General features: G+C 41.1%; 1 protein-coding gene across 1 annotated transcript; it reads right to left on the minus strand.

Moving 5' to 3' along the window:
* Positions 1 to 289: 289 nt before the first annotated feature.
* On the minus strand, positions 290 to 21,679 carry LOC310962995 (cAMP-regulated D2 protein; the record flags this gene model as incomplete). The annotated part of the gene is made up of 8 exons (XM_083935624.1): positions 290 to 742; positions 10,776 to 10,948; positions 12,922 to 13,062; positions 15,721 to 15,839; positions 16,035 to 16,162; positions 18,959 to 19,092; positions 19,872 to 20,073; positions 21,197 to 21,679. 8 exons carry the CDS (start codon positions 21,677 to 21,679, stop codon positions 290 to 292), a joined length of 1,833 nt encoding a protein of 610 aa, XP_083791750.1.
* Positions 21,680 to 27,027: the final 5,348 nt, after the last annotated feature.

Here is a 27,027-nt window from a genome sequence, read left to right on the forward strand (position 1 = left end):
AAAAGAGAACTTTCTTACATCAGTTGAAGCTTTATTTAGAAGACTGCTGCTTTTACACAATTAACTTTGCACAAAGCACGGTTGATAATTGAAGTCTTAAATGAAACACATACATCCACAAAGTTGTGCATTGGTATCTTTGTTGCTGGAGAGAGGACATAGAAATAACCTCTTCTTTCTAAAAGCTTAAATGTATGATGGATTTATATTTTTGTGATGCACACTGCAAGATTTTGTGACTGAATTTACATTCTGAGACTTAACATCTCACTCCCAGCTTGTCGCCTCACTAGTAGATGCCCAGATGGTCCCAGAAGTCACATATATGGTTCCTGGTCCCCACTTGTGCATGTGAACGCACTGTCAGGTTCATGATCAGCCAACCTGTGGTGTCAGAATAGCGTGGCCAAACGGGCAGGCGCTGCTCCCGGCAGAAAGTTGTCTGTTGGGCCCGTGAGGAAGGATCACCATTGTGTGCGAAGGCACCCCAGTAGCACAGCATCCGATTGGACAGCAGTTTCTCTGGTGTTGACATGGTGAAGTTGGCCACTGAGGCAGAATCAAAGAGAAATGGCAGCTCGGCACCGTGGCAGGCGTGCTGGTAGCAGAAAGTCAGACCTGACCACACGTGATGATCTGACGGCACATGGTCAAACACATACATCCACACCTTACTGCCGGCTGCTGTGCCAGCACGTGCTGACCTCCTGGATGGACACAGAAAGACGTAGTCCGTGACAATCTGAGGGAAGAGATGAAAAAGACACAAAAGACATATTTTAACTGAAAACAATCATCCTTAGCCATGCTAGAAGCTTGGCATATTTGGTCAGACAGCCAGAACGCCAGTCACCAATTTTGTCAAGACTAAATAGCCCAACAACGATTGAATTTCCATCAAATGTCCAATTAACTTTGAAGTTTCTTCTGAATTTTGCCACCAGGGTTGACATTTTTATGTTTTTTTTATGAAATGAACTACTGCAAAGGATGGATGGATGCTGCCATGAAGTTTTGGACAGCCAATAATGTTCTTCAGAGAATGCATACTACTGACTTTGGTGATCCTCTGAGCTGGATAGATTACCATGAAATTTTGTGGGGATGACTCTCAGCTTAGGAGGAGTTCAAAAGAATAGGATTTTATTTTTTTGCGATTTTTTGGGAAAATACTAGGCGTAACTGGGTTTGCAGTACAATACTATTGCAGTATCATGAGATTCAGCGCCTTTAAGAGAACATGTGGATGTAATAAATCTAAATTTGTGTTATACGATGTGGAAGTTAGAGGCCAAAAAACTTTTTCCTTGGTTAAAGCAAAACCTTGTGGTGGACATGTAATTTTTTGTGTGTTCTGTGGGGGCAGCCAGTCTATACTAGTGATGTCCAAATGAAGCTTCATGAACCATTAGTTGTGTTTCTTGACCCCACTAGATGGAGCTCTTGGTTTAAAGAAAAGGTCTTTATGAATGCTATTTGTGAATGGAAGTTCAATGTGTTTTCAACCCTTTGTTGAACAGAGAGCTCCATCTAGTGGACTCAGAAGATAAGGAAAGTGCTTCATGAAGCTTCATTTCAGTTTTATTCCATAACTTGTACTGTTAATGCTCCAGTATGAGTGATATTCAATACAGCACCACCCATGACTGACTGATGTTATATTTTTCTTAAAGCCTCAGAGGAGCATCAGAAACTATTGTTCTGAGTTTATTGAATTTATAGATATATGATGAATTCTACATAATAGCGCCACCTAGTGGTTGGTTGGTGTTATATTTTGAAGCAGGCCTCATTCATACATGGGAAACTAGATTACCAAGTTTTTTGTTGATCCGACATATTTTGGGGAAGATAAGCAGCACTTCCTGATTTGACCGTAATCTACAGGAAGTTGTTTTATAACTACCGCATTTATAAGATTACCAAAATTCCTTTGATAACTTTAGATCTAGATCATCCAAACATTATGTGTGCAAAGTGTCACTGTGATCTGCCTCTTGTCCTAGGAGGAGTTCGGAAAAGTAGGTTTTGCATGTATGGCTTGGTAGAAATGTGCGGCCTATATCTCTAGATTCACATGGGTTCGGGGAACGTGTGGATGTAAGAGTTTTGAATGTGCAAGGTACGATGTGGGAGTTAGAGCCAAACCACGTTCAACTTGATTATGGCATCACCTGCTGGTGGACGTGTCAATTTTGGTGTCTGCCGTACGTGCAGGGGTCTGAAACCAAAGTTCAAAGTTTCACCTGCATAACTTGGCTGCACTATGAGTTTTACCGATAAATAATAAAAGCCCTGCTTGTACTGGGAGCCACACTGCTGCTTGCATCGCATGGCCCCCAGCCCTCTCGGGCTTGGACCCCTAATAATAATTAGTCTATTTGAGCATGCTTGCACACTGTGATTAACATTACCAACTAATCCTCGGCATAATCACATTGCCACTGTAAGTACAGTATATTAGCTTACATTAGCATTTTGCTTAAAACACCACTTAGTAAAGCCTCGTGAGGCTGCTAGTGTTAGAGAGGAGGCTAATTTAGGCCTCATATAGCTACGTTTTTATTTATTTATGATCTTTGCGTTTCATAGACGGATATGACACATAGGAAGTTCTTTTCTGTTAGATGTTCCACTTCTTTCCTTCTGACATCACTCACTCCCTTTTTCCAATCTTGAAAGAAAAACACGCAAAAACTCCCACTCATGACCACACTGACTCTTTTCTTGTGTCAATCATGTAAGGATTATTGTTCAACTGTGTTCATTGGATTTTCAACATAACATCATTTATAAAATAATTGTACTTTATTGTTAGTAGGTTGATATTTCTGTATTTGTGTCACTCATTATGGGATTTAATGAAGGTAAATTTTTATGATATTGTATTCTTATGTTCTTTCTTTCATAATTACCTCTGTTGTAGGAAGTTACATATTCCCTCTTGATTTTCATTGTCTTATAATCATGCAAACTGAAAGTATTGGACCTCATTGGATGGATTACATTTTGGTGCTAATCCAGCTCTGGGAGTTTTAGCCATGGCTGTTATAATATTGCATGTGCTGGTCAAGTCCATAACTAAACAGCACTGCATTCAGCTATTTATTTTGGACCATGAAACCTGGAATATAAACTAGAAATGAGCTGCTTTGCTAGATGAAGAGTCAGTATTGTTAAAGGTTTATGCTTTACAGTACATCTTCTAGTTTCTGCAGTGTTTTGCAGAAAGGAAAATGAATAACACTAATTAGCATGGCATCTACAAAGAGACAGGCTGGGAGCAGAGCAGCAAAAACTATTGTTCCCTCTCGGAAAAAAAAAAAATGGAAGAAAATGCAGGTGGACCGTCTTCTTCTGCCTGTTACCTGGAAACCAGTTAGTCTTTTTCAGCAGCAGACAACCTGTGCCTACATAGCCCCACATCTGACACAGACACATGAAAACAAGCAGGCTGGCATTGGGAAGCTGACAAAAAGACATGCGCACACATACATGTGCAAGTGAAATAGTGAGTAACATCATTAGATGCAATTTAGTGTATCGCCATCACATGTTTCCTCAGATTTGATGTGGAATTCTTGAAGGTCTAGATATGTTTGGGCTAACAAGTGTCCAGCACATAAGGACTGTTGCTTCTTGTCATTTGAAAGTCAAACAGGGTCTGGATGTTGGAACCGGCATGTGCCTTGATTTCATCTTATGCCCTGATCTTGAACTGTAGTCAATTCAATTTTCACCCAGCCAGATCCTGGAGAAGCCAATCACAACCGTATCTCATGTGGGGCGAGTCTAAGACAATTACAGAGGTGCATTTTACCAGCTTCACGAAACTAAGATCAAACTTACTGTTACTTACTTTGCTATTCAGCTCATTGAGAATGTTTGTGACCTCCATAGAGCTGGGTCTGTCCGACTTTCCTGCCTGTTATAGGGAAGGTTTTCGTTGCCACCGTACTCTTTGGGGGAATTTTTGGGTCTATGTAAATCATAAATAAGTCATAGAGTGTGGTCTTTACCTACTCTGTAAAGTGTCCTGAGATAACATTTGTTATTATTTGGCACTATAAATAAAATTGAATTGAAATTGGACGCCATTTTTAAAAAACACATTAAAACAGACCAATTGCATGTGTCACTTAGTGCTACCTTCTTTCGTTGCTCTGATTGGTTATAGGCTTAGCTTATTGTGTTCAGAGGCATTGTGGCCAGCACCTTTGATAATGCCCCTTGGACAATTTCTTCAAATGTGGCACAGATGTCCACCTGGACTCAAGGATGAACTGATTACATTTAGGAGGTCAAGGTCACTGTGACCTCACAAAACGCATTTTTGAAGAATTCAATTCAATTCAATTTTATTTATAGTGCCAAATCATAACAGAAGTTATCTCAGGACACTTTACAGACTAGGTAAAGACCACACTCTATGATAAACAAAGACCCAGTACGGTGGCAACGAAAACCTTCCCTATTACAGGCAGGAACGTCAGACAGACCCAGCTCTGTGGAGGACGGACATCTGTCTTGACCGGTTGGGGAGGAAGAAAAGGAGAGAGAAAGAGAGAAAAGACGGACAGATGGACAGAGAAAGACAAAGACAGACACAAAGACTGAGACAGACACACTTACAGTAACTATAATAATATCTGTAGTAATGTGAATATGACTTATATATTATGGCAGTTAATACAGCAGAATAGTAGAAACAAGCACTTCCTGAGCACTTTCAATTCCTAAGATACTAACTCCTACCATAGTTACAACAACTTTTTACACAAATGTCTTGTAGGATTAAATAATGGAGTGACATTTTATATCCAAAAAGGTCACACAGATCAACTGCACTGTGACATCCTAATGTAAAAACACATACCCTTTATCAAATTCCTTCACTATATACAGTATATTACGTAAGTCTGTACAGACATCAGTATAAACTGCGACTTGACTGGTTTGCCGAGGCATACAACCACAAAGCAGTAGTTTAACCTAATCCCAAGCCTTCATAGCTAACGTTAGCTAATGGATAATTTAAGTGTTAGTAGTTAGTTAGTTATACAACATCAGTTAGTTATGCCAGATTTGTTCGGTGGGTGTGATCCAGCCTCCACCGGAGGAGAGTGGACGCTGCTCCAGAGAGAGAGGCAGAGGTACCGTTGGACCCAGCACTGCTGCTGGCTCTTAAACTCAAACTATATGAGAACATTTTATGCAAACATCAAGTTTCTGTTAGGTATGTCTATATTACTTTAAATATCTTAAGAAATATCGAGGCTACAGTCATGTTTATATTCTCTCAGGCATTTCCCTTTTACATAAAGTATACAGAAAACCTCCTTCTTATTTGTCTATACCTGCATATAAGTTACGATGTTACCTTGCAGGACAGTAACAAATCTCACGTGTTATTAGGAATTGATTTTCTGATTTAATGTTTCTATAGAAAACAGCATCACTACACTGAAAAACAAGGTGGAAGCATGTTTGCTAACAGCATAACATACAAGGCCTTAATGTCAATGGTGTTTTTTTCACTCTGGAAAGACTCTTCGCCATAGTCATAAGGTTGATGAGTGGTGTGTTCAAATGGTGTGTTATTTGTCATGTTGTTTTGGATGTGTTCAGAGATACTGGTTTTGTGTAATTCAAGGAAAATGCACACCACCAACCTATAAATGCTGCCAAAAGCATAGTATTTCTGAGCTGTCCTCATAAGCTTCCTCAGTGACAGACTGATGGAAATTTGTGCTGACCCAGCCAGTCCTTTGGAGAATTGCCCTTTATGAAGAGATGAAGGAGGTGTGTGAAGAGCAGCAGGTTATGGTTGTGACTCCACCGTCTGCCTACTGCACCGTGAACTGTGACTGAATACTAAATATGTCCAGGGGATTCACCTCCTGAACCCCTGTAGCTCCCTGAGGCAGCCAAATTGCACGTTGCATGGAAAAGCCATTAGAGAAAACTGCTAGAGCCAGTATAATTAATATTGCACTTGGTTGCCAGTTTATTAGGTACACCTAGCTAGCTAAAACAAATGCAGGCAAGACAGGCCAAGCCAGACTTCATCTGCCATTCCTCAGCTGATCCTTCCTGTCACTGTAGATATTCATGAGCAACGAGTCGCTTCTGAGTCAGAGCAGTCAGGCTGCATCTCAAACAGACAAAGTGACTGTAGTCAGGGTTCGGTTGGTCCACATGCTTCACTCATACAAATGATGGAGGAGAAATGAAAAGTCGAGTCAGTCTTTAATAAAAATAAATAAATAAATAGAAAAAACTGGAGTGGTAGCTCCCTCTGTAGGCACAATGTTAAAGTGTGATACGTCCGCTGAATGATGGGGGTCATGCTGGATTTCTATGCAAGGTATGGGTCGAGGTTGATGGCTCTCGAGGTGGACGGCAGCATAGACATATACAGTATGTAGACCTACAAGTCTTTCTGTAATTGCCCTAATCTCAAGGGAAATGTGAGAAATTAATCCCAGCAGCAAAAGAGAATAATTGTTTCCAATTCCCCATCAGGTTCTAGGCTGGAGAGAGCACAGAAAACCGCTGGGTCCCTGTTACACACTTATCTCTGGCTGGGTGGGACATTGATTCCATGCACGACTGCCCGCCTCTCAAAAGTAACTAAATGGGTTGTTGTTGATGCATGTGTGTATGGGTGCTCACTCTTCAGTTTGTGAGTGTTTTTTGCTGTTTTCCATACAAGATACTAAACTAGTTTTAACACAGACTGTGTATTTCCTCTGGGGAGATGTTCCGCACATTTGCAATTTCTAACAAATGAGTTGTTTAGTGTCCAAATGTAATACAGCTGGAAACTGGTTGACAGTTTCCTGACAGTTAGTGTATAGCTAGTGATGAAGAGACAAAGCCAAGTGGAATAATATTAATTATATGCAATTTGCCTCAGTCAGATCAAAAGCAACTCGCTTCAGTAAATTAGCCTTCTATGAACTTAAGATTTCTCTGTCAACTTATTTTACAAAACTTAAAGTTGTACTGTATTTTCATCTAGTTAATTGCTTGTTCCTATCTATCAAAGAGTTAGTCATAACAATGGTGACTGATCACATGACCCACCAATGAAAGCACTTCTACTTGCCTTTTTGCTGGGTATTCCAAAATCCGTGTCTATGGAAACATTCCATCCCTAAATGTAAATGCGGCGCCATGCTACGTTTAATTGTAATCGTTAATCAGGAACTTCCAACTTTCTAGTCAGGCTTGTAGTAAGGGCAGAAGTGGATGTGCGTGTGTGTGTATGGAATTAAGAGTGGAACATATAGGGGACGAACCGAAAATAGAGAGGTGAACAGCTGTGTTCGAAATAATTCCCTCATTCACTCACTGACTATCCCCTATAGTGTTTAATAAATAGTGAACTATAGGAAATGACTGAACAAGATTTCAGACACTACACTGGAATTTTCTAACGAATCGCTGTGTCAGTAGATGGATATATATTAATGTGTGACAGAAGCAGGTGCGTCAGGTAACATGTAAACAAAGGGAGCTGTAATCCTGCTTTACAGTCGTTTATAATTCAAACAGGGAATTTAGTAGGATGGTAAAAGGTTGTATTGATGTTGTATGTTTATTTCAATGTTAAATTTAAAATAAATTGTTGCAAAGATGATGTGATAGTGTGGTGTCTTTAACAAAGGTTGTGCGAGCTGTAATAGTCCACGATGTATTTATTTCACAACCACTACAAAATGGTTACACACTATAAAGTGCACTACTTCTATGATAGAGAACTATTTCAAACACAGCTTATGAGTGTCAATAAAGTTTACAAAAGAGCAAAAAAAAAGCCTTAACAGAAACCAAACAAGATGGAGGGCTCTGAAAGAACAGGCTCACCTGCAGAAAAGCCGCTAGAAACAAGGTATCTCAAAATTTACAGATTATGAATAAGAGTTGTCTGTTGACTGATTATAACACAGTATTTGATAATGGGCCTTGAAAACCAAGATCACGTCACAAGATGGCATGCATGTTGAGTGTAGTGTTTTCATTCACCGCCTTTCATTAATCTTGCTCATGTCTTTTTTTAATCAGTGTGCATAATATACTATACCCCCCTGGTACTCTGGAGAAGTGAGCTTTAGGAAGAGATGTAGGATGTGTGGGAGTGGAAGGGCAAGCTACAATGTCACCTTCTCTGTATTGAACTGTGACTGAATGCTAAATATGTCCAGGAGTGCCACCTCCTGACCCCCTTAGCTCCCAGAGGCCGCACTTTGCACTTTGCATGGAAAAGCCTAAGAGAAAACTGCTGGAGGTTTTCTTCTCCTGTGTTTTCACAGTATTAAAAAAAAAAAATCAGCACAGTGTGACACAACAACACTAACACTAAGAGTCTGCAATTATGCTAGTTGCTAAGATCAGCAATGCTAACATGCTGATGCTAAGAAGTATAATGTATGTGTAATGTTTACGATGACCACCATCTTAGTTGAGCATTATATTCAGCTGAGGCTGACGTTATTAGTTTTGAAGCGATGGTGGAATCGTTTGCAATTATTATATAGGAGACATTGATCTGAACGAAAATGTTGTGCCAATCTATCAAGTAGATGTTGGGAAGGTAAAGGAATTGCTAAATGTCAACGGGAAAAAATAAATGAAATTCCAACCTCATAGTGGCACTAGAAGAAAAGTTAAGTTGCCACCACACAGGGCCTCATGCCCTGCCTGCAACAACAACGCTAAGTGAACTATGTGACCATGTAAGACATGTGTCAAACTCAAGCCCCTCCGGCTAAATCCTACCCCTCGCAAATTTTGATCCAACCAGCATATCAGTTTGGGCTCTTAATACATTTTTGTGTGCCTCCACTGTCTTCAGTTACACACAGAGGTACATTGGCTAAGCCATGGTGAAGTGTTGCACAGGTTTTAAGTGTGATGGAATCCCCAGTTCCATGACAATAAAGAGCAAAGCCCTCGTCGAGCTTGAGGATCAAAAGTGATTTGGCATCACAACACCCTGAATATGAAACTGCACAGCTGATCACAGATATGCATATCATAGCTGAAGCCTTTTGAACAAAACTGTGTTTGCTAGTTAATCAAAGGCAGTAGGGAAATTATGTTTCCTTTCCAAAACACAGTCATGACTGCTTTCCCAAGAAAGAGGGAGATTTGCGGAAAAACTGAAGACAGTCAAAGCAGAATTGAGCAGGAGTTTCACTGACTGAGACTCAGGAATTCCTGCACAACCGTAGAGTTGACATATTCAGGCCTATGAAACAGGTTGTTGTGGGTTGGCTGTATAGTAGCCTACTGCTTATGCTGTATGGGACATACAACAATACAATTAAGGAAAACAAAATCATGTCAATAAACTATAAATCTTTGGCACTTGATTCTCCTTTCGCAGTTTTGTTCCCCTGAACAAGGTAGTTAGAAGTAAGAAGTGTAAAGCGCAATGTAATGGAGTATAATAACATATAAGTAAGAGAAAAAAGGTTGGTAAAGGTCTGACTCTTGGAAGCACAATTTATATGAAACAATACTCAACGATATGTAACGCATGTACTGCATTTGTGTGTTTCAGGCGCAGGCAAAAATGGATTAATCGCTTGAAAGCAAACACTGTATCCGAAGACTCATGGCTCACAAACCTACCCTGAACAAGGTGAGATACATTAGAATTATTGGTAAAATAGTACCAAATCAATTTCTTTCTTTTTTTTTTATTTCCATCATTGTTAAGGCATGAAACTCATATTACATCCGTCTTTGGGTGTAAATATGTGGTGTGACATTTCCTTTCTACTTGCTGAGCTGTTGTCATCATATTTAACTGATGACAGCTGTTTCAGAGCTATGTGACCAGTGATGTAAAAGTATTTAATAATAGTAATCACTACCACTGCTGATCTTTATTCACCTTCACCCAGCCCTTTTGCATGTTGCACTGCTGCACATATATGAACTAAAATAGAATGTGTGTATGGAGATGCTCACACAGTCCGTGTACCTAAAGACCAAGTCTAACCGATTTTGAAATCAGGCTGCATTCCCCACATCCTGAGAATCCACAGATTTCCTTCTCTTTAGTCTCAAACATGCATACGCTACAAGATTTAAAAATAGTGCCACATCCCACACTACAGGATATGAATTAAGATTATCTTGCTAGAAGGATCAATGAACCACTTGTGTTGTGATCTTTGTCATGTAATCTCATGGGGGTGGCAGATATAGACAACATGGAGACTGACCATGGGCGATAACTTGTTATTGCTTTAATAATAGGGACTTCAAGAAGCTATGGTTGAAGGGACGGCTGCGGCATTCCAGAATAATTCCAACAGGTTACCGTTACAAGTCATTCATTTAACATGGGTTGTCTGTTCTTCAGAGAGAACTAGAGGGGAGATCTGAAGTATCCGTTTTACTATCTGTAATAGTAGTATGCTAGCCATTAGACATTAAAGCTACAATGGTTAGCATTGCTTGGCTACATTATCAACTGCTGCGGGACTCTCTGTCATTGGTTATTTTGAAAGAACAGGCAAAATTATAATCATAATCATCGAGATTCTAACTCCTAAATATCAAACATACAGTATAAATCAAAGCTGTGAACAGTTCAGGAGGTTTAATCGGCAAACAGCTCTCATTACCAAATAATCTGGACATTAATTATTTTTAAAAGAACGCTCTTACTAAAATGTGTGTATGACTGCTTCTTCACTTTGGACGATATATCAGCTACAATACTGAAACTAAGACTGGGATTGAGCTCCTCTTACTTGAGCAAGCATATCCCTGCGGTCAGCGTCCCTGTACAGGGGCAGGTACTTGTGCAGGATCCGCAGAGCGTGTTGTTTAAAGATGGCTGTGATGTACACAGTGCTCTCCACTGCTGAGACTGGCTTGTTGAATACACCATACGCAAAGATCACCCCCTCCTCTGAGGTCGTACCTGTAAGACAGAAAACAGAGCTTCAGTCAATACAAACAAGTAGACCTCATTTACACAAGCTTTCTCTCTGATTTTCATTAGGTGTAAAGATCACTCTTAGACATGTTTACTCCCTGTTATGACTGTATATAGAACGCATGTACACTGCCTTCAGCTTTGTTATGATCCTGAGAAAAAAAAAGAAAATCAAAGGGAGCCCACCAGAAACCTGAAACTCTGGCCAGAGGTTACACTGTGGGCACATTAAGGTCAGTTTTAACTGGCGCAAAAGTCCCAATAACGAGCTTAGAAGCCTGAGTACAAGGTTGCATGTTATACAGGCTGATGGCCCGGGGAATAGAGCGTTCTTGTATTTGCTTGTTTTGATTTTATTTTGGGTCAGGTCTTTTCCAGTTTTTGGAGGTTGACTTTAGTGTACACTGTACAGGCTAGTGGCTGTTTCTTGGTCAAGTCCTCTGATCTTTTCTGCAACCCTTTTTGTCTTTGCAGACTGGCTTTTTGTTGGTGCATGTTGCCAAGCACACAGATAACACTGAAAGACAGTAATAATAATTACAATTATTTCCCTCGGGATGAATAAAGCTTCTTGAATCTTGAACAGTCTGAAGAACAGATGACTAAAACATTTTTATGTTGTATGTACACTTGGCAATTTACATTAAAATGATTCAACTTGGGGCGGCCGGCGGCTGAGTGGTTCGAGCAGTTGCCCCATGTAAAGAGGCTGAAGGTCCTCGAGGCAGCGGCCGTGGGTTCAACTCTTATCCTTTATAATAAAGGCTTGAAAAACTGCCCAAAAAATTATTCAGCTTGCGTGAAAAGTACATCCTCTGCTGTAACGTCTTGATTTTTTTCGAAGTGGTACAGATTAAAATTGAAGAAGAGCATTATTTTTCCTACGCTGGTCTGTTCAACTCAAATGCTGTGCAGGGCTGTTAACTAGGGGTTGGGAAAAAATCGAGTAGTATCATACTTTCTTATTTCTTAATGCCTGAATGATCCAGTTTCTTCATTTTAGTCTCTGTGGAGGGAGGAGGATGTTACCGATTTTATTCTCTATGACTAACGAGACAATTGTGTACATTCAAAACCAAACACAAAATCAAGTATTTTTACGGAATCAATTTAAAGTTTTTCAAAATGTCTCTAGAAGTCTATAATTCAACTTTTTCCCACAATCTAGTGTTAAAAAAGTAAACAAAAATGGCAACAAATCATAATATTGAATCGCAATACATATTAAATGAGCACCCAAGTATTGTGATAGTATCGGAGCATATCACCCCAGCGCTACTCTTTACCCCACATTCTCTTTCTTCTCTCTTCTTGTGAACCTTGACTTGAAAAACGTGTTCACAGTTCAGAGTGTGACTTCTGTGACTCCTTCACTCTTGAGTGCGTGAATTCAGGATGTATTTTTGTAAGTGTGGGTCCTGGGGCGACACCAAATTTCTAATCTGGGTCCTAAACTGAAAAAGTTTGGGAAACCCTTACCTATAAAACACATCTTTAATGTTTTATGACTGTCTGATATAGTGCATCAGAAATCATGTATGATATGTCATTATATGTGTTTATGAGTGTGGTCTTAAGTGTAGTATGAATCATTTATTTTGTGTCATTGTATCGGAACATACAACAAAATTCAGGGGGTAAAAGTACTTGAACTATTCAATCAATATTTCAGTTGATAATGCTTTCATGGTGCATACTTCTAATTTGCTGCAGGGCCCCTTTAATCAGGCCCCGACTGTGTGTGTGCCTGATCTTTGTTTTTCACCATGGCCCAATACTCCCAGCCATTATAAAAGATTGTAACAGGATCATGACAAACGCATCATATGTGTGATGTGTGTGTGTGTGTGTGTGTGTGTGTGTGTGTGTGTGTGTGTGTGTGTGTGTGTGTGTGTGTGTGTGTGTGTGTGTGTGTGTGTGTGTGTGTGTGTGTGTTTGTGTGTGTGCGTGTGTCTTACCCAGCAGCACTGGCTTCTCTTTCTGCCAGTGGCCTTTCTGGAAAGCAGTGACAGCTTGTTCTTTTATTAAGTCCCCATCAATATACGGACCCCACGTCTCGAAAACCTCCAAGAACCTGAACGGGTTCACAACCTTGGAACCTTCAAAAACACACATCAGAAATACAGGGCGATTTTCACAACACAGAGAACAGAGAGGATTAGGATTTAGAAGCAAAGGTCCATCAGAAAGGACTAGATGGAGTTGGCTCAGTGGAGGAAAAAGTGCTTTAAGAATCATCAGTGATAAACCTTTCCGTGAGCCATCCAACCCGCGCTTTAGTCGCTTGAACATTTTCTAAATTCAGGGACGTAGTTGATGACATTACATTACAAACCATGTACAAAGCGAAAAATAAACTTCTTCCTCAACATATCTAGAATCTGTTTAAAATGATGATTCCAGTTATAACCTGAGAAGACCACTATTATTTGAGAAACCAAAGACTCAGACTACTGTAAAAAATCACTGTCTTTTTGTTAGAGGGCTTAACATCTTGAATCATTTTCTAGAAAATATTAAATTATGCTGTACTCTAGTCAGCTAAGAGCGACATAATTTCTCAGTGAACAGGGACGTCTCCCAGTCACTTTGCTCTCTTCCTCTCGTAGGCTCCATCCATCCCCTCCTCCCATGGCACCGTCAGCTCCACCAGCAGCACCGACCTCCCTGGTCCACAGCACCATATCATAGTGTGGTGCTGCAGATCTCTCTAGGGAAATGGAGCTGCCTGCCCAAGTCCACCTCCATTCTCCACTCCACACCTGGCGACAGAAGGGGGGGTGCAGGTCTCCTAGGGACAGTTTCCCCTGCTTCCCCCTCCCTCAGGAGCTGGTTCCACCGCTGCATGCCCTTTTGGCTCCCTTTTCTTGCCTCTTGCCTTCTCTTCTCCACCACCTCCGCCACCTGCCTCAGCACCTGTTGCCCTCTCCTTTTCCTTCCTCTTCCTTCGCCGCCCGATGCACTCTGCCCTCCTCAGGTTGGCAAGCCTCGCCTGTCATCCCACAAGACTTTCAGGCCCTCTCTTTCTGCCGCCTCTACTTTCCTCCAGCGCCTACGAAGCTGCCTTCTGACTGCTACCAGGTCTTCGATCTCCTTCTCCCTTCTTCCCTTCCTTCTTTCGCCTGCTTTCCTGCTCGTCAACTCCCCATATCTGCTGCTGCACTCCTCGTAGAGAATCTCTCCAACCAGGTTAAGCTTCTCCTCCACTGTGCCATGCATTGTCTTCTGCAGCAGTTCGCTGAGGGACTTGTCCAGCCTTCTCCAATCCGCTGTCTCGTTGGTCTTTGGCCACTTGATCCTCTTCTTCTGCCTTGGCTCATTCGGCCTCTTGGCCTTTTGGCTTGACTCGGTTCTTGGGTTGCTTGGGGTGCTTCATGGGTCAACTCCTGGGGGTCATCCACATCCACATCCACCTCCACTCTCGTCTCATCCTCTCCTGCCTCTGCAACATTGGGCCCGCTAGCACTGTGGTACTTGACCCGGCCTTGGATCCTGCTTGTCTGACCTGCCTGAGCAGTGCAAGGGTGCTTTTGACTCCTGCCTCCACACTTCATCTGTCCAATGTGGATGTGCAGCCCCCTGAGTGTTGTTATTTTTTCCCATCTGCACCTGCACTTCCTAAGAATCTTTGTATCGTTGGTCGTTGTCCTTCCTGCAGTCGTTACCGGTTTATCCATCCTGATGAGCCCTTCTTGCATCCCGCCTCTCTCTGCTGCACCTACACCGGTGCCCTTTACGCTAGCTGGGGGGTCCACCATTCACCGATGTTTCGCCCCTTAACCCAGAACATCTCCTGGTGGCGGGGCAGTGAACAGGGACATCTCCCAGTCACCCCCCGCAGCTAGCTTTCCTCAGGAGTTGCTCACTCCCTGTACCTTGTCCTGCCTCTTCAGCCAAAGCCAGAAGCTTGCCTTCACTGCCTCCTCAGCCAGCTCTTTGGTGGTTTTGTGTAGCTCCTTACCCCTCAGCCCTAGATCTTTCAGTAGGCGAGTTGTTGCGTCTCAAAGCCCCTGGTGCCCACCTCCACTGGGAAGAATCGTGTCCTCCAACCGTTCTCCCTGCATTCAGGGACTAGGTCGGTGTACTTTGCTCTCTTCCTCTCGTAGGCTCCATCCATCCCCTCCTCCCATGGCACCGTCAGCTCCACCAGCAGCAGTGTGACAATACTACAAGTAAAGGTCCTTCCTTAAAAACCTTACTGAAGTATTTAATTACTAGTAAAAAGTATTATTATCATTTGTTAAGGAAGTTAAATTACCATGAAATTGTACTGAAGTACAGTACTTGAGTAGATGTACTTTACATTCCACCTCTGTCTATGCTAAATACTGTAGTAATAAACCTTAGAATTTTGTCTTACTACTTTTCTGAAGCCACTGGTGCTGAACTGTCTTGTGACTGATGTGTTTTCGTTCCAGATTGGTGGGCCTGCAAGTGAGTTCAGACAGGCAGAAAACAGCAGCTGACGTAATCAGAGTCAGTGATGCTGATTAATAAGCCTGTCAACCCTGCAGATATATGAGGTATTTGGTGCTGTAGAGCAGTAAAGTCTCTCCAATTGCCACTTCACAAGCACACTATTTCTCACTTTTCATGATTTTGTTTTCCAGTATACCACCGCTCATCATACAAATAATGTTTTTCATCATCCCTTGCAGATAAATATACAGTATCCTGCCCTCTTATGTAACTGTATGGGCAGCCCCAAGCATTGCTCTATATTTGCTGAGCGTAGGCTGGTGTTTGTGGTGCCCTACTTGTTTTCATCTGGGCAGCCAGGACGTCCTGTGGAGTGAGAGACAGCAGGCAGACGATGTCGCTCACAGAGCAGTTGGTCTGTTTAGCAAAGTCTTTTCCCAGCTTCAGGGCGTCGTGTCTGCAGAAATTCAAAATTACAGTTTAGCTCAAAGTTGGCTGTAAGCATGCTGGGAACATTTGTGCAAGACAACATCAGATCAAGAAAACACACATCACACTGAATCGATCTTCTAAAACAGGAAAGTGGACATAAATATAAAACCATATTTTGTAATTCAGCCATGCACAAATCAGTAACCAGCAGGTTCCTCACCTGGTCTTCAGAGGGATGGAGAAGGGCAGACTCTGCAGGACAGCCTGTTTAAACAGAGGCTTGCTGCTCTGGATCATCAGGTGAAGACTTACTGACTGAGCACCTGCACTCTCCCCAAATAGTGTCACCTGACAAAAAAAACACAACAATGGCTTGGCATTAAAGAGACAATTCCCCCCAACATCAAAAATACAGATGTTTCCCCTTACCTATAGCGCTACCTATCAGTCTAGTTTTGGTGTGAGTTGATCAGTGTTAAAAAATATCCTTCTTCTCTCACATATGATGGAACTAGATGGCACAAAAACAAGACATTTGAAAAAGCTTCTCTTTCCTTCTCTTTTACTCAAGATTGTCCACAGCCCTGGCTGTGAGCAGTTTCATATCCCCACGCAGAAGATTTCAATTCAGCCAAGGAGAATGTCATTAATCTAATATCTTGCGCTGTCATAAGCATGAGCCTCTCATCCATCAGTATGCTTCCTGATAAGGTTTGTGGCTGTAGTTCAGAAGAAAGTAAATAGTTTCTACATGAAACTGCTCACAACAGGTTTGTGGATGATCCTGAGCAGCAAGGTCATGATTTCTGGAAAGAGACATTGCTGTTGACTCTTTCAAATGTACTGTTTTTGGCGCTTTGAGCACTACAAGCCGAGGGCCATCTAGTTCCATTATATTGGAGAGAATTCAGACAGCCGATATCACGCAACTCACACCAAAACTGTCTAGAAAGATAAATAGCTCTAAAAGTCAGAGGGAAAAAACACATATTTTTGATTTTGGGGAGAACTGCCCCTGTAAGAGACCCAGTCAGCAGATGTGTGTGTTAGCAATAGGTGGTTCCTATTACTAAAATGAAAACTGTCTGAACTTCACAACCCAAAAAGCTTTTGAACGGATTTCTGTTGACGTGCAAAACATAATTCTTTTCGATCTGGGCTGTCCGTCATATTTTATATCAAAGGAAAGCTGAGAATCATGGGGTCATAATGGATTAAGGTGGAGGCTCTCATTTTTATTTCATCTCATCATTAGAACAAAATGAGACAAGAAACATGCATTTGGTTGAAGTTAAGTCTATTGTTTTTTTTTTTCATGCCTGCTTCCCTCCCGTGCGGTAGTTTCTCTAATGTTAGAGCTAGTCCGGTTTTGTGGCTTTGACTTTCCCTCTCGCTGTCCCTGTAGGGTATGTTGCTTTTTTAAAATCGTGTCCTGTATTGATGTATGAGTGTTTTCTTCTGCCCGAGCAGCAGAGGTTTTCTTCGCGGGGCGCTCCATGCACTAGTGCCACAGAGAGCAGCCAAACACAGTTCATGCACACTGCCATGTCACTGGATTTAAATTAGTAAAGTATCCCTTTAAGCAGCATACTCAAAACTGTAGTTCCAAACTTGACAGAGGAAGCAGCACTAAATATTAAGCTTCTGAAACAATCATTTCAGCGGCTGCTCCTGTTGCGTAATTGCCCACTGAAACACTTGAATAATGAAGCGTTCTGCCGCAGCAGGGGAGGGCAGCGCTGCTCTCTGCTATTTTCATATGCCTATCTTTAAATTTAAATAGAAAGTAATTCAAAGCTGGGCATATTAGAAACTGTGAATAAGTAAAGACACAAATAAATTGGGAGATAGAGAGACATACATTTATTAGATTATTGATAGTGCAGTGTGTTGTGTGCTGTTCTCCCTCTTTTGAAATGTGGTGCTTCCTCTGGTGATAAGGTCTAGAGTGAATGTTTTTTTGTCGGTTCAGTTTTTTTCCCTTTTGTCAAAGAATGACCTGTATAATGAGAATGTATTCAGAAATTTGAGAGTGTGCGACTGAATTTTACATTCAGTCATGCGTGTGTGACCGATAAATTTGCCCTTTTTTCTAAATGTTAGACAAATCTTTGGCAGGCCAATGAGTGTGAGATGGATGGGGAATCGCCGCTGGATAACCGCTGCTATCAAGTGAGCTGTCATTAGTTTCTCCGTGGCCAAACCAGCCGCCCCAATAGATGTAGTGTGCCCGTATTGTAATATTTAGGGTAAATTCATTGAAACTGCTCAGAGCGAGCTGTCATGAAGGGTATACACTTGCGATGTTCAAATTAAGTTTCATGAAAGATTTTCATTATTTTTTGAGTCCACTAGATGGAGCTCTCTGTTCAACAAAGGGTTGAAAACTCGTGATGTCCAAATGAAGCTTTATGAAGCATTAGTTGTATTTGTTGACCCCACTAGATAAAGCTCTTGGTTTAAAGAAAAGGGCTCAATGAATGGTGATTCAACCAAGAGCTCCATCTAGTGGGCTCAACAAATACAACTACTGTCATTCTGTCTCACTCTGCAGTATAAAACTCTTACCTGCAGAGAGGAGATGAAGTATTAACTTTACATGAACACACCAAATGAAATAATCAAATTGTCAAAAATGTATTTGTTGTGTCATTTTGGACAATATTTTTTCAGAATAAAGTGTTACACAATCAGGCCCATATACAGGATACATGTGGAAATAAGATTAATTGCAATGATAGTCACAGAACTTTTCACTGAGGATTTTTTGGATAGAAACGGATAGAACGCCTTTAGATAGAAACTGTACAGTATAATATGACATTGTATTAAAAATTATTTAAAATATGTCTATCTTCTTCCAATGATTAAGTACACTTCAGACGCATTCTAGATGACATTGGGTATCTTTTCACAAACTTACAGAACTTTTCACAGTGGAATTTCAGAATAAAATGCCCATGGATATTTCCTGTACAGCAAAAACTTTAAAATGAATTAAAATTAAACTCTGTGTGTGTGTGTGTGTGTGTGTGTGTGTGTGTGTGTGTGTGTGTGTGTGTGTGTGTGTGTGTGTGTGTGTGTGTGTGTGTGTGTGTGTGTGTGTGTGTGTGTGTGTGTGTGTGTGCGCGCGCGCACGCTTGCCTTGCTGGGATCCCCTCCGAACGATGCAATGTTCCGTTGGACCCAAAGAAAAGCTGCCTGCTGATCCAAGATCCCATAATTCCCTGCAGCTGAGGAGTGATGGTCTTTGCCCGACACAAGGAATCCAAAAGCACCTTGAATCATGCGTAAATTCACATGGTCAGACATAATTGACTCCAGCAAGACATTCATTTGCTCTGACTTCCAAATGACTGTCCACATATCTCTGCTCCTGTTTTCAGTCTTGCAGGACAGCAATCACCAGAAAGCTCAGTGATTTAAAATAATGAGACATTAGCCAGCCTCATATCACACACATACACACACTCTGCAATAAACACACCATTATTTTTACTAATGTCTGTTAGCCTTTACCAAGTCAACTCCAGTGCTAAAAATGATCCTTCCTTTATCCCTGCACATATAATACCATTTGTAAAAAAAAAGACTATTAAAGGACAGAAATACAGTGAACACATTATCACTCGTTTTCAACATGTGAGTCCGTGAAATTTGGTCCTGAAGACCTTTCTGTAGCAGGACCTGCCACAAAAGAGGTTTTGAGAATTTAGCTTGGTATATCTCTGTCTGTCTGTCTGCGGACAGATGTTGTCATCGCAGTACAGGTGTCCTGTTGATAACAAAATGAAGGCTGAGTTTGAAAATGGGTGTGATCCAACAAGGGTGCAGAATAGAAAGTAGGGAAGGTGCCACTTTAGGACCATGGCCAGATTATGCATCACGGCTGGTGTAATCCCATTTCAATACATTCTCAATTTGATGTACATTTTTTACATAGTCTCAAGTACATATTAAGATGTTAAGTAATGCCATTGTATAGTATGTAACAAAGCTTACCCCATGCTCACATGAACAGGTCTAATTCAAGGGAAATACCACTAAACGTTCATACCCAGTCGGTAATCCAGGCTTACAACAACGGTGTGGGTGAAGTTACTGATGAAGCGTCCATCATATAGCGGCTTGGAGGCAGAGCCAGCTATGAAATCCCCACCGTGGATCCACACCATGACAGGCAGGGGACTCCCCAGAGGAGAGCTTAAGTTCACATCCAGAGGGACAAAGATGTTGAGATAAAGACAGTCCTCACTGACCTGTTTGGGACATTAGAGGAATGATCAATATTCCTTTTAGTTCTAGCCTTAACTTGCTATTCTGTCAGGCTGCAAATATTCCTTGGTTATGATGTGAATTTACAAGTTGAGTGTAACACATTCTCAAATTCAGTTGGTTTTTGAATGGACCCAGTACTTTACTATGGTTACATGAGGTTTGCTTAGAGTATCATACTTAACCCTCCTGTTCCCCTCAAATTTTACTAACACCGCTTATCCTGGGGGTCAATTTGACCCCAGCAACTTAAACATCTAGAAAATAATCATAATCAAAGTTGTTACTTTTTTTTTTTTTTATGTTGGTTACTCAGATAGAGTAGAATACCTACAGTATAACATGACTTCGGAAATATACGGAAACAAATATTGATTGATCTAAAATTAGATTGAGGTATATTTGTTTGTGTGTTTTAAAATAAGTATATTATTTGCAAATACTATTTTGAGTTAATTATAATATTTGTAATCAAAGTAATTTCCATTATCAAGGACCGTAGCATATATTACGTACAGGGTCAATTTGACCCCAGGAAAAACAATTTCAAACACTTCTAAATATTTGAATTAAAAAATAATAAATCAAATAATAATAATAATAATAATAATAATAATAATAATAATAATAATAAAATCATTAAAATGATCAAATTGACAAAAAGGAACACCGATGTGACAAGTATGTGTACAATTTCAGGTAAATTTGCTTAATTTGCTAAATTAGCTACTTTGTAAAGCTACAAAGCTACTTTTGAAAATACAAGATTCAGTATTTTCTTCACAATAGACCTTTAACCCACAATACAAATACACACAGTTTGTGTACCGGCAGAACTAAACCTTTTTTCTAATCTAACTAAGTTGTTTTGTTGCCTAACCCTAACTGTCACCTTCTATTTCTTTGTGGTCCACTTCTAATCACTGTTTTAAGCATTAAATACAGTCATATTTCAGTAGATATCACACAACCTGTTTCAAGATATTACATCTGAGAATACACTGACGAGATTTATGCATCCACATATATATATATATATATAGTCAGATCATAAAGTGAAATATTACGACAACATGCAATTAAGCGAGAAGTTTCATTGTTCCTTACTATCCGGGGACACTCCTCAGCGATGGGTCCACTGCAGGCCTGCATGCATGACGCCCTGGGGAAGGAGGCATCATAAACACCCGGGCGAGGACTCACGGGCCTGGGGGGCTTCCAGCGGTAAGCCCCAACGGGGGGGTCTGCATACGGTATCCCATAGAATATATGAGCCTTGTCCACTGTAATCCCCTTGATCTGCCCATCTTTGGTTAGCACCACAGGTCCAGGAGCTCCATTTGTATCCTGATTGACTGGTTTGACCTTGCTTTGCCTTGTGATTGAGAGGACTTCAGAGCTTTCCAGCTCCTTGAAGGAGTTTATCTCAAAGTCTTTGTTGATGAAGAATGCCTCATCTCTCACGAGCAGCCCGGCGTAGATACTTCTCAGGAAGCTGACAAGGTCGATGTCATCATTTCTCGTTGCCTCTCCAGAGGCCAGCACTAATCTTAGTGCGCACAGTAGCAGCAAACAGTGCCTGCTCTCCATATTGCGTTTGAGTAGTCTTATACTTCCCCAGACCCTGCTGCTCAGATCATGATTTGACTTGAATTATGGTCCAGCAAAGGTAGAAAAGTAGCAGCCCCCACAAGCCTGCAGCCTGAAACTCTCCACAGACTGTGCATACTTGTGACTTCAATTTGGCTAGTTGTTGAAATATATCAGACAAAAGCTGCTCTGTGTGATTGCTGAGTGGCGTCCAGTAGACCCTGAAAAGCTGGATACAGACACTGTGGTGCAGGACCACTAATAGAAGACAAGTCGTCTTTCCTTTGCTTAATGTAATCACAGTCACACAGAATGTAATGGGGAAACAGCAGGCTTCATGAAGAAACAAATGTTGTTGCACTTTTTTTAAATCAGTTTCTGAAATTCACATTTATCAGTTACTGTCTATGGAAACAAATACATTTATTTCTGTACTTCTAAAATGCAGATGGTGGACTACAAATTTCCTTAAGGTGCACAATGCCACCTACAGGCCTTCCGCAACACAACATGCAAGATTTTGAAGAGTCATAATAGGGGGCACATCTACACAACAAACTTTATACCTTTTTTCTTTATCATTCGCTGTTTTCCTCTTAAATAGTGAATACATATCCTCAGTAGAAGAGCTTCAAATGAAGGAAGCTATCTGAGAGGGAAAAATGCTCCCCCATGTCAACACTTAAACCCTACCTCGTGATTAGAGCTCACAAAGACATGTTGCATGGTTCTGGACACTGGCATGCAGTCTCCTCTGTGCAGAATCAGCATGAGGATTCAGCTGTTCAACAGAAAGGAGAAATAAATACAGATAAGTATATAAAATGAACAGAGATTAACTATTAGATGTACAAAACCAAAATAAAAGGGAATAACATAGAAACAATAGAAATATACAATATAAGAGTATATGGAGACACAAATGACATGTTAAAGTAAGTGGTTCTCAAATAGTGACAGTTGTGTACTTTATAGCAGCAGTCAACAGTAGATAGATAGAATATAGTGCAAGAGTCAATGTCACATTATCATATTATAGTATAATATGGTACATTATGATACAGTGTGTGAAATGAGACCGTATACAATGTAGTAGTGTAATAGTATAGAATAACATGATGTATAATAGATACTGGTATTAAGTGCAGCAACAAAAAAGTATATCATTTCAAACTTAGTGTAAGATGGGACAATACATTGAAGAATAAAGCCATTGCATAGAATAGAACTATACTGTAACATATGGCACAGTATAATACAGTAAAACAAAAAGAATAGTTTGTTTTCAACAGTATGGTTAGGTATATCATAGTGAGTCCAACAGTGAGACAATTGGAGGTGAGGTGAGAGTTTCCAATTGAGAAAACGGCTCAGTTTGATGTTATAGTATGTGGTTCACAATGCTGTTGTACAGTCTGATAGCATCTAGTTCAAAGAAGCGACTGAAGTGCTTATTTTTAAACCTAGGTGGGATGATCCGGCTGCTGGATGATTTTGTATGGCCTCAGAGTTTTTCCAGCTGTCCTAGAATGTGTCCAAAACAACATACTTACCCTTTGTTAGAATAAACCTTGAGTGGCTGGATGATACAGCTGACAGATACTCTGAGGCGAAGATAAGGTGTACCAAAACATAATGGGTATATTGAAAACAGAGAAACAGAAGTAAATTCAAAGCAGCAACACAGTGCGTAGCGACCTAACCAGCAAAACAGATAGAAAATGGCACCTTTTATACTGTGTCACTGATACTATTGTCTGGATGGTACCATTCATAGGGGTCATCAAAATTGTATTACATGCTTAAATTACTCACCACTAGATATATTAGATATAATTTAACACATAATATTTAAAACAACCCAAAACATGACAGGTAAGTGTTTACACAATCAACTTTGACAATGCACAAACTATTCACCTGGCAACGTTTTTTTTGCACAGTTCAACACACCCTTATTTCAACTGCTGTAAGCTAATTAATTCAACACACAAACAGTATCGTCAGAGCTTAATTACTACTACTTTCTCTTCCAGGTGGAGCAGTGTACTGTTCTCCACAGCTACCGGAGAACAACACAAATCAATCATGGTTTACATGCTCAATGAATACACACCAGAAATAGTCAATTAATATTTGAATGTGAAAAATGTCCAGTGCAAAGCTTTATAATAAAGTGCAAAATTGCTGTCCCAGTGTAAAATGCCATCATTATTTGCATAAGTTCTATTATTTGTACACAAGGTACCATCCCGCGAAGCACTTGTTGGCCCATGAAGCCATTCTAGAGCCTGATGGTCCATTTCCAGGAAAAAGTTCCATCCCAGAAGATAGATTTTGAAGGTGTCGATGGCCCACTTCATCGCCAAAAACTCCTTTGCAACAGTAGAATACCTCAGCACCCCTCCAAGGCCCACTCCAGAAGCATCTGTTTGTAGGGCGAAAGGCTTCTCAAAATCCAGACTTTGGAGATCCGAATGAGTGCAGATGGCATCTCTTAGGTCTCTGAAGGCACCACCACACTCGTCTTTCCATCGCACCTTGTCTTGGGCTGAGGCTTTGGTCAGGTCTTTCAGCACCACAACTCTATCTGCAAAATGAGGAACAAACTTCCAGCAGTAGCTAAGAAACTGTTTCACCTTCCTCTTGGTGGTAGGAACAGGGAAAGAAAGGATGACCTTCACTTTCCCCAGTTGTGGCTTAATCTCCCCCGAGCCGATGATGTAGCCAATGTACTCCACCTCCCTTTGGGCAATGGCATACTTGTGAGGGTAGGTGGTAAGTCTGGCCCCCCTGATCCGCTGTAAGACCTGTTGGAGGTGAAACCTGTGCTCCTCCCAGGATTGGCCAAATCCACCTCATCATCCAAATATGCAGCAAAGAAGTCATCAACATCCCCCAACACATGGTCAATCAGCCTTTGGAATGTGGCTGGCACCCCCTGGAGACCAAGTGGTATGACCTTAAACTGATACATACCAAATGGAGTTTTTAAACCTGTCAGTAGCAATGTCTAATGAAGCTTCATGAGGCATTAGTTGTATTTGTTGAGCTCACTAGATGGAGCTCTTGGTTTTAAGAAAAGGGCTCAATGAATGGTAATTCAGTGTGTTTTCAACCCTTTGTTAAACAGAGAGCACCATCTGGACTCAGAAATGAATAATGAAAATGGTTCATGAAGCTTCATTTGAACATCAACAACAACATAAGACTAACTGCAAATAGCCTTTGCTCAGGTCCAGTGTGGGGATGTACTGGGCTCTGCCAACTCTCTCAACCAGATTATCAATTTGTGGCATGGTGTATGGGGTCAAAATGAGAGAGAGACTGGAGGGGATCACGGAACTCGCACATGAGAACATGAAGTCTGACTGACAAAGTCAAAAAGCCTGGTATTCAATTAAATTCTTGCAGCAGAATTGCAAAGCATAGCTCCTCCATATGGTCCAGACAAGAGAGGGACGCAAGGCCGGTCCCAGGAATGGGTGGTCGGCCGTGAGTGGCAAGGCAGTGGCTTCTGTCGAGAAAGCTAGCATAGGCCCACCAGCAGCCCAATAATGCTGCACGAAGGAGAAGACGAGTGCCATCTGAGGACACGGTACATGCAGGCGAGGCTTGTCTGGGGTCCTAGAGGGGGCGGACAACTACAGCAGCCGGGGGAATCCGCCACTTGTGCTTCTCCCTAGGCAGCGAAGACAGGCGGCACAGGCCTCAGCATCTACCAGATCATGATGCCACAGGCAGGAGAACAACACGAAGGAGGTGGAGACGATACAGGTCTTTGTGCCTGACATGGTATGTAGATGAAGAAATAATATTTGTAATTAGAGTGATGATTAACAAAAAACACTGCGACACAGGTATCCATACTCAAGCTGAGTAAAAGAGGACAACCTGGGCAAAAGGGTTTGGGGGTGCGAGGCGTTGCCTGGGAAGATAAACCAATAGCGAAGCCAGTTAGAGGGTGCAGCACATACGACATAGAACATACTAGTACCAAGTAAAAGTAAAATTACAGATATTTAAATACAGGAACACAGAGAAACACTTTTTGAAGGTAAATGTAATTTGTTACTTCCATCCGACAGTATATAAAATACAACAAAAGGGCCCACTTCACACCAACCTACATCCAAAAACATAACTCATAACATTTCATATGCATAAACAGCAGCATCTTATTTAAATGGTATGTTATTTGCATCAATACTCAAACTTTCATACCAAAGTTGACATGAAAACATTTTATTGTTACATCATGAAAATAGTTGTTTTCTTCTGTTCTTTGGAGTCAAAAAACATATTCTTGTCTTTTGAGGGAGATTTTAAAAAGTATATGGCTATAAGGTTAGTTATTAATTAATATTGATTTTACTATACATCCAAAAAAGTGAATCCACTTGCAGTTTTACATAATAGAATAGAAGAAAGTCCCATTATGCTGGATAACAACAGTATCTGGTATATTGACCATGCCAGGAGTGCATGAAACATTTTAACTCTCTATCAGAAAGAATAAAACTGTGGCTGCACTCTGAAAGTCGCTGTGACCAGCGAAGATTTCGTCCAGCGCATTACCACAGATTGTAATTTTTCTACTTTTTGTTGTTTTTTAGAGCACCTCCTGAAATACTGCTTCACTGTTCCAAGATACGGGGGAGTAGTGAGGTTGAATTTGTAAAGTGGGATCATTCAGCATTTTGTAATACCCAACCCTTGCTGCTGCTTTCCATTCAGTTCTGTTTTAATTGTGTTCACTCACAATTCTGGTTAAAAATACATTACAAACATTGAAGTTAGTCGAGTCTGTGAATGACATGTCAACTCAACTAACATTAAATCCAACATCTAGAATTTGAGGGCACGTGTAGGACAAGAGAACATCAATCATATTCTTGATAATGGGAGGTTGAGGGTGGAGGCTGTGTGGCAGGTGGTGGGCAACGACTATCTCCCAGGCATCAATCAGATGAACATTCAGTCCTTTGAACATGGCTCTGAGCAGTGAGTACCAGTCGCTGTGGATTAATACCACATTAAGCATCAGCGTTTTGGGGTCCCCGGTCCGTATGACGACCAGCGTGCCTGGAGCTTTGTCCAGCAGACTGCCCTGCGGATGCTCTGCAGCCTCTAGATGTAGACCTCAATCAGGGAAGGGCGGAAATGAGCCCAGATGCCAAAAACTATGACAGTGTTAGTGCCTCCGATAAAGCCATCTATCTCATTGGCAATGTAACGAAGCTCACTGGTTAGGGCGTTGGCAGAATAGAGAGGGGGACCATGGCAGCGGAACCTCACCAATATGTTGTTTGCATAGTCTCTTCGTGCCACTGTCCTCCTCCCCTCCT

This window comes from Echiichthys vipera, assembly GCF_963691815.1.
Source record: "Echiichthys vipera genome assembly, chromosome: 20".
NCBI lineage: Eukaryota > Metazoa > Chordata > Actinopteri > Perciformes > Trachinidae > Echiichthys > Echiichthys vipera.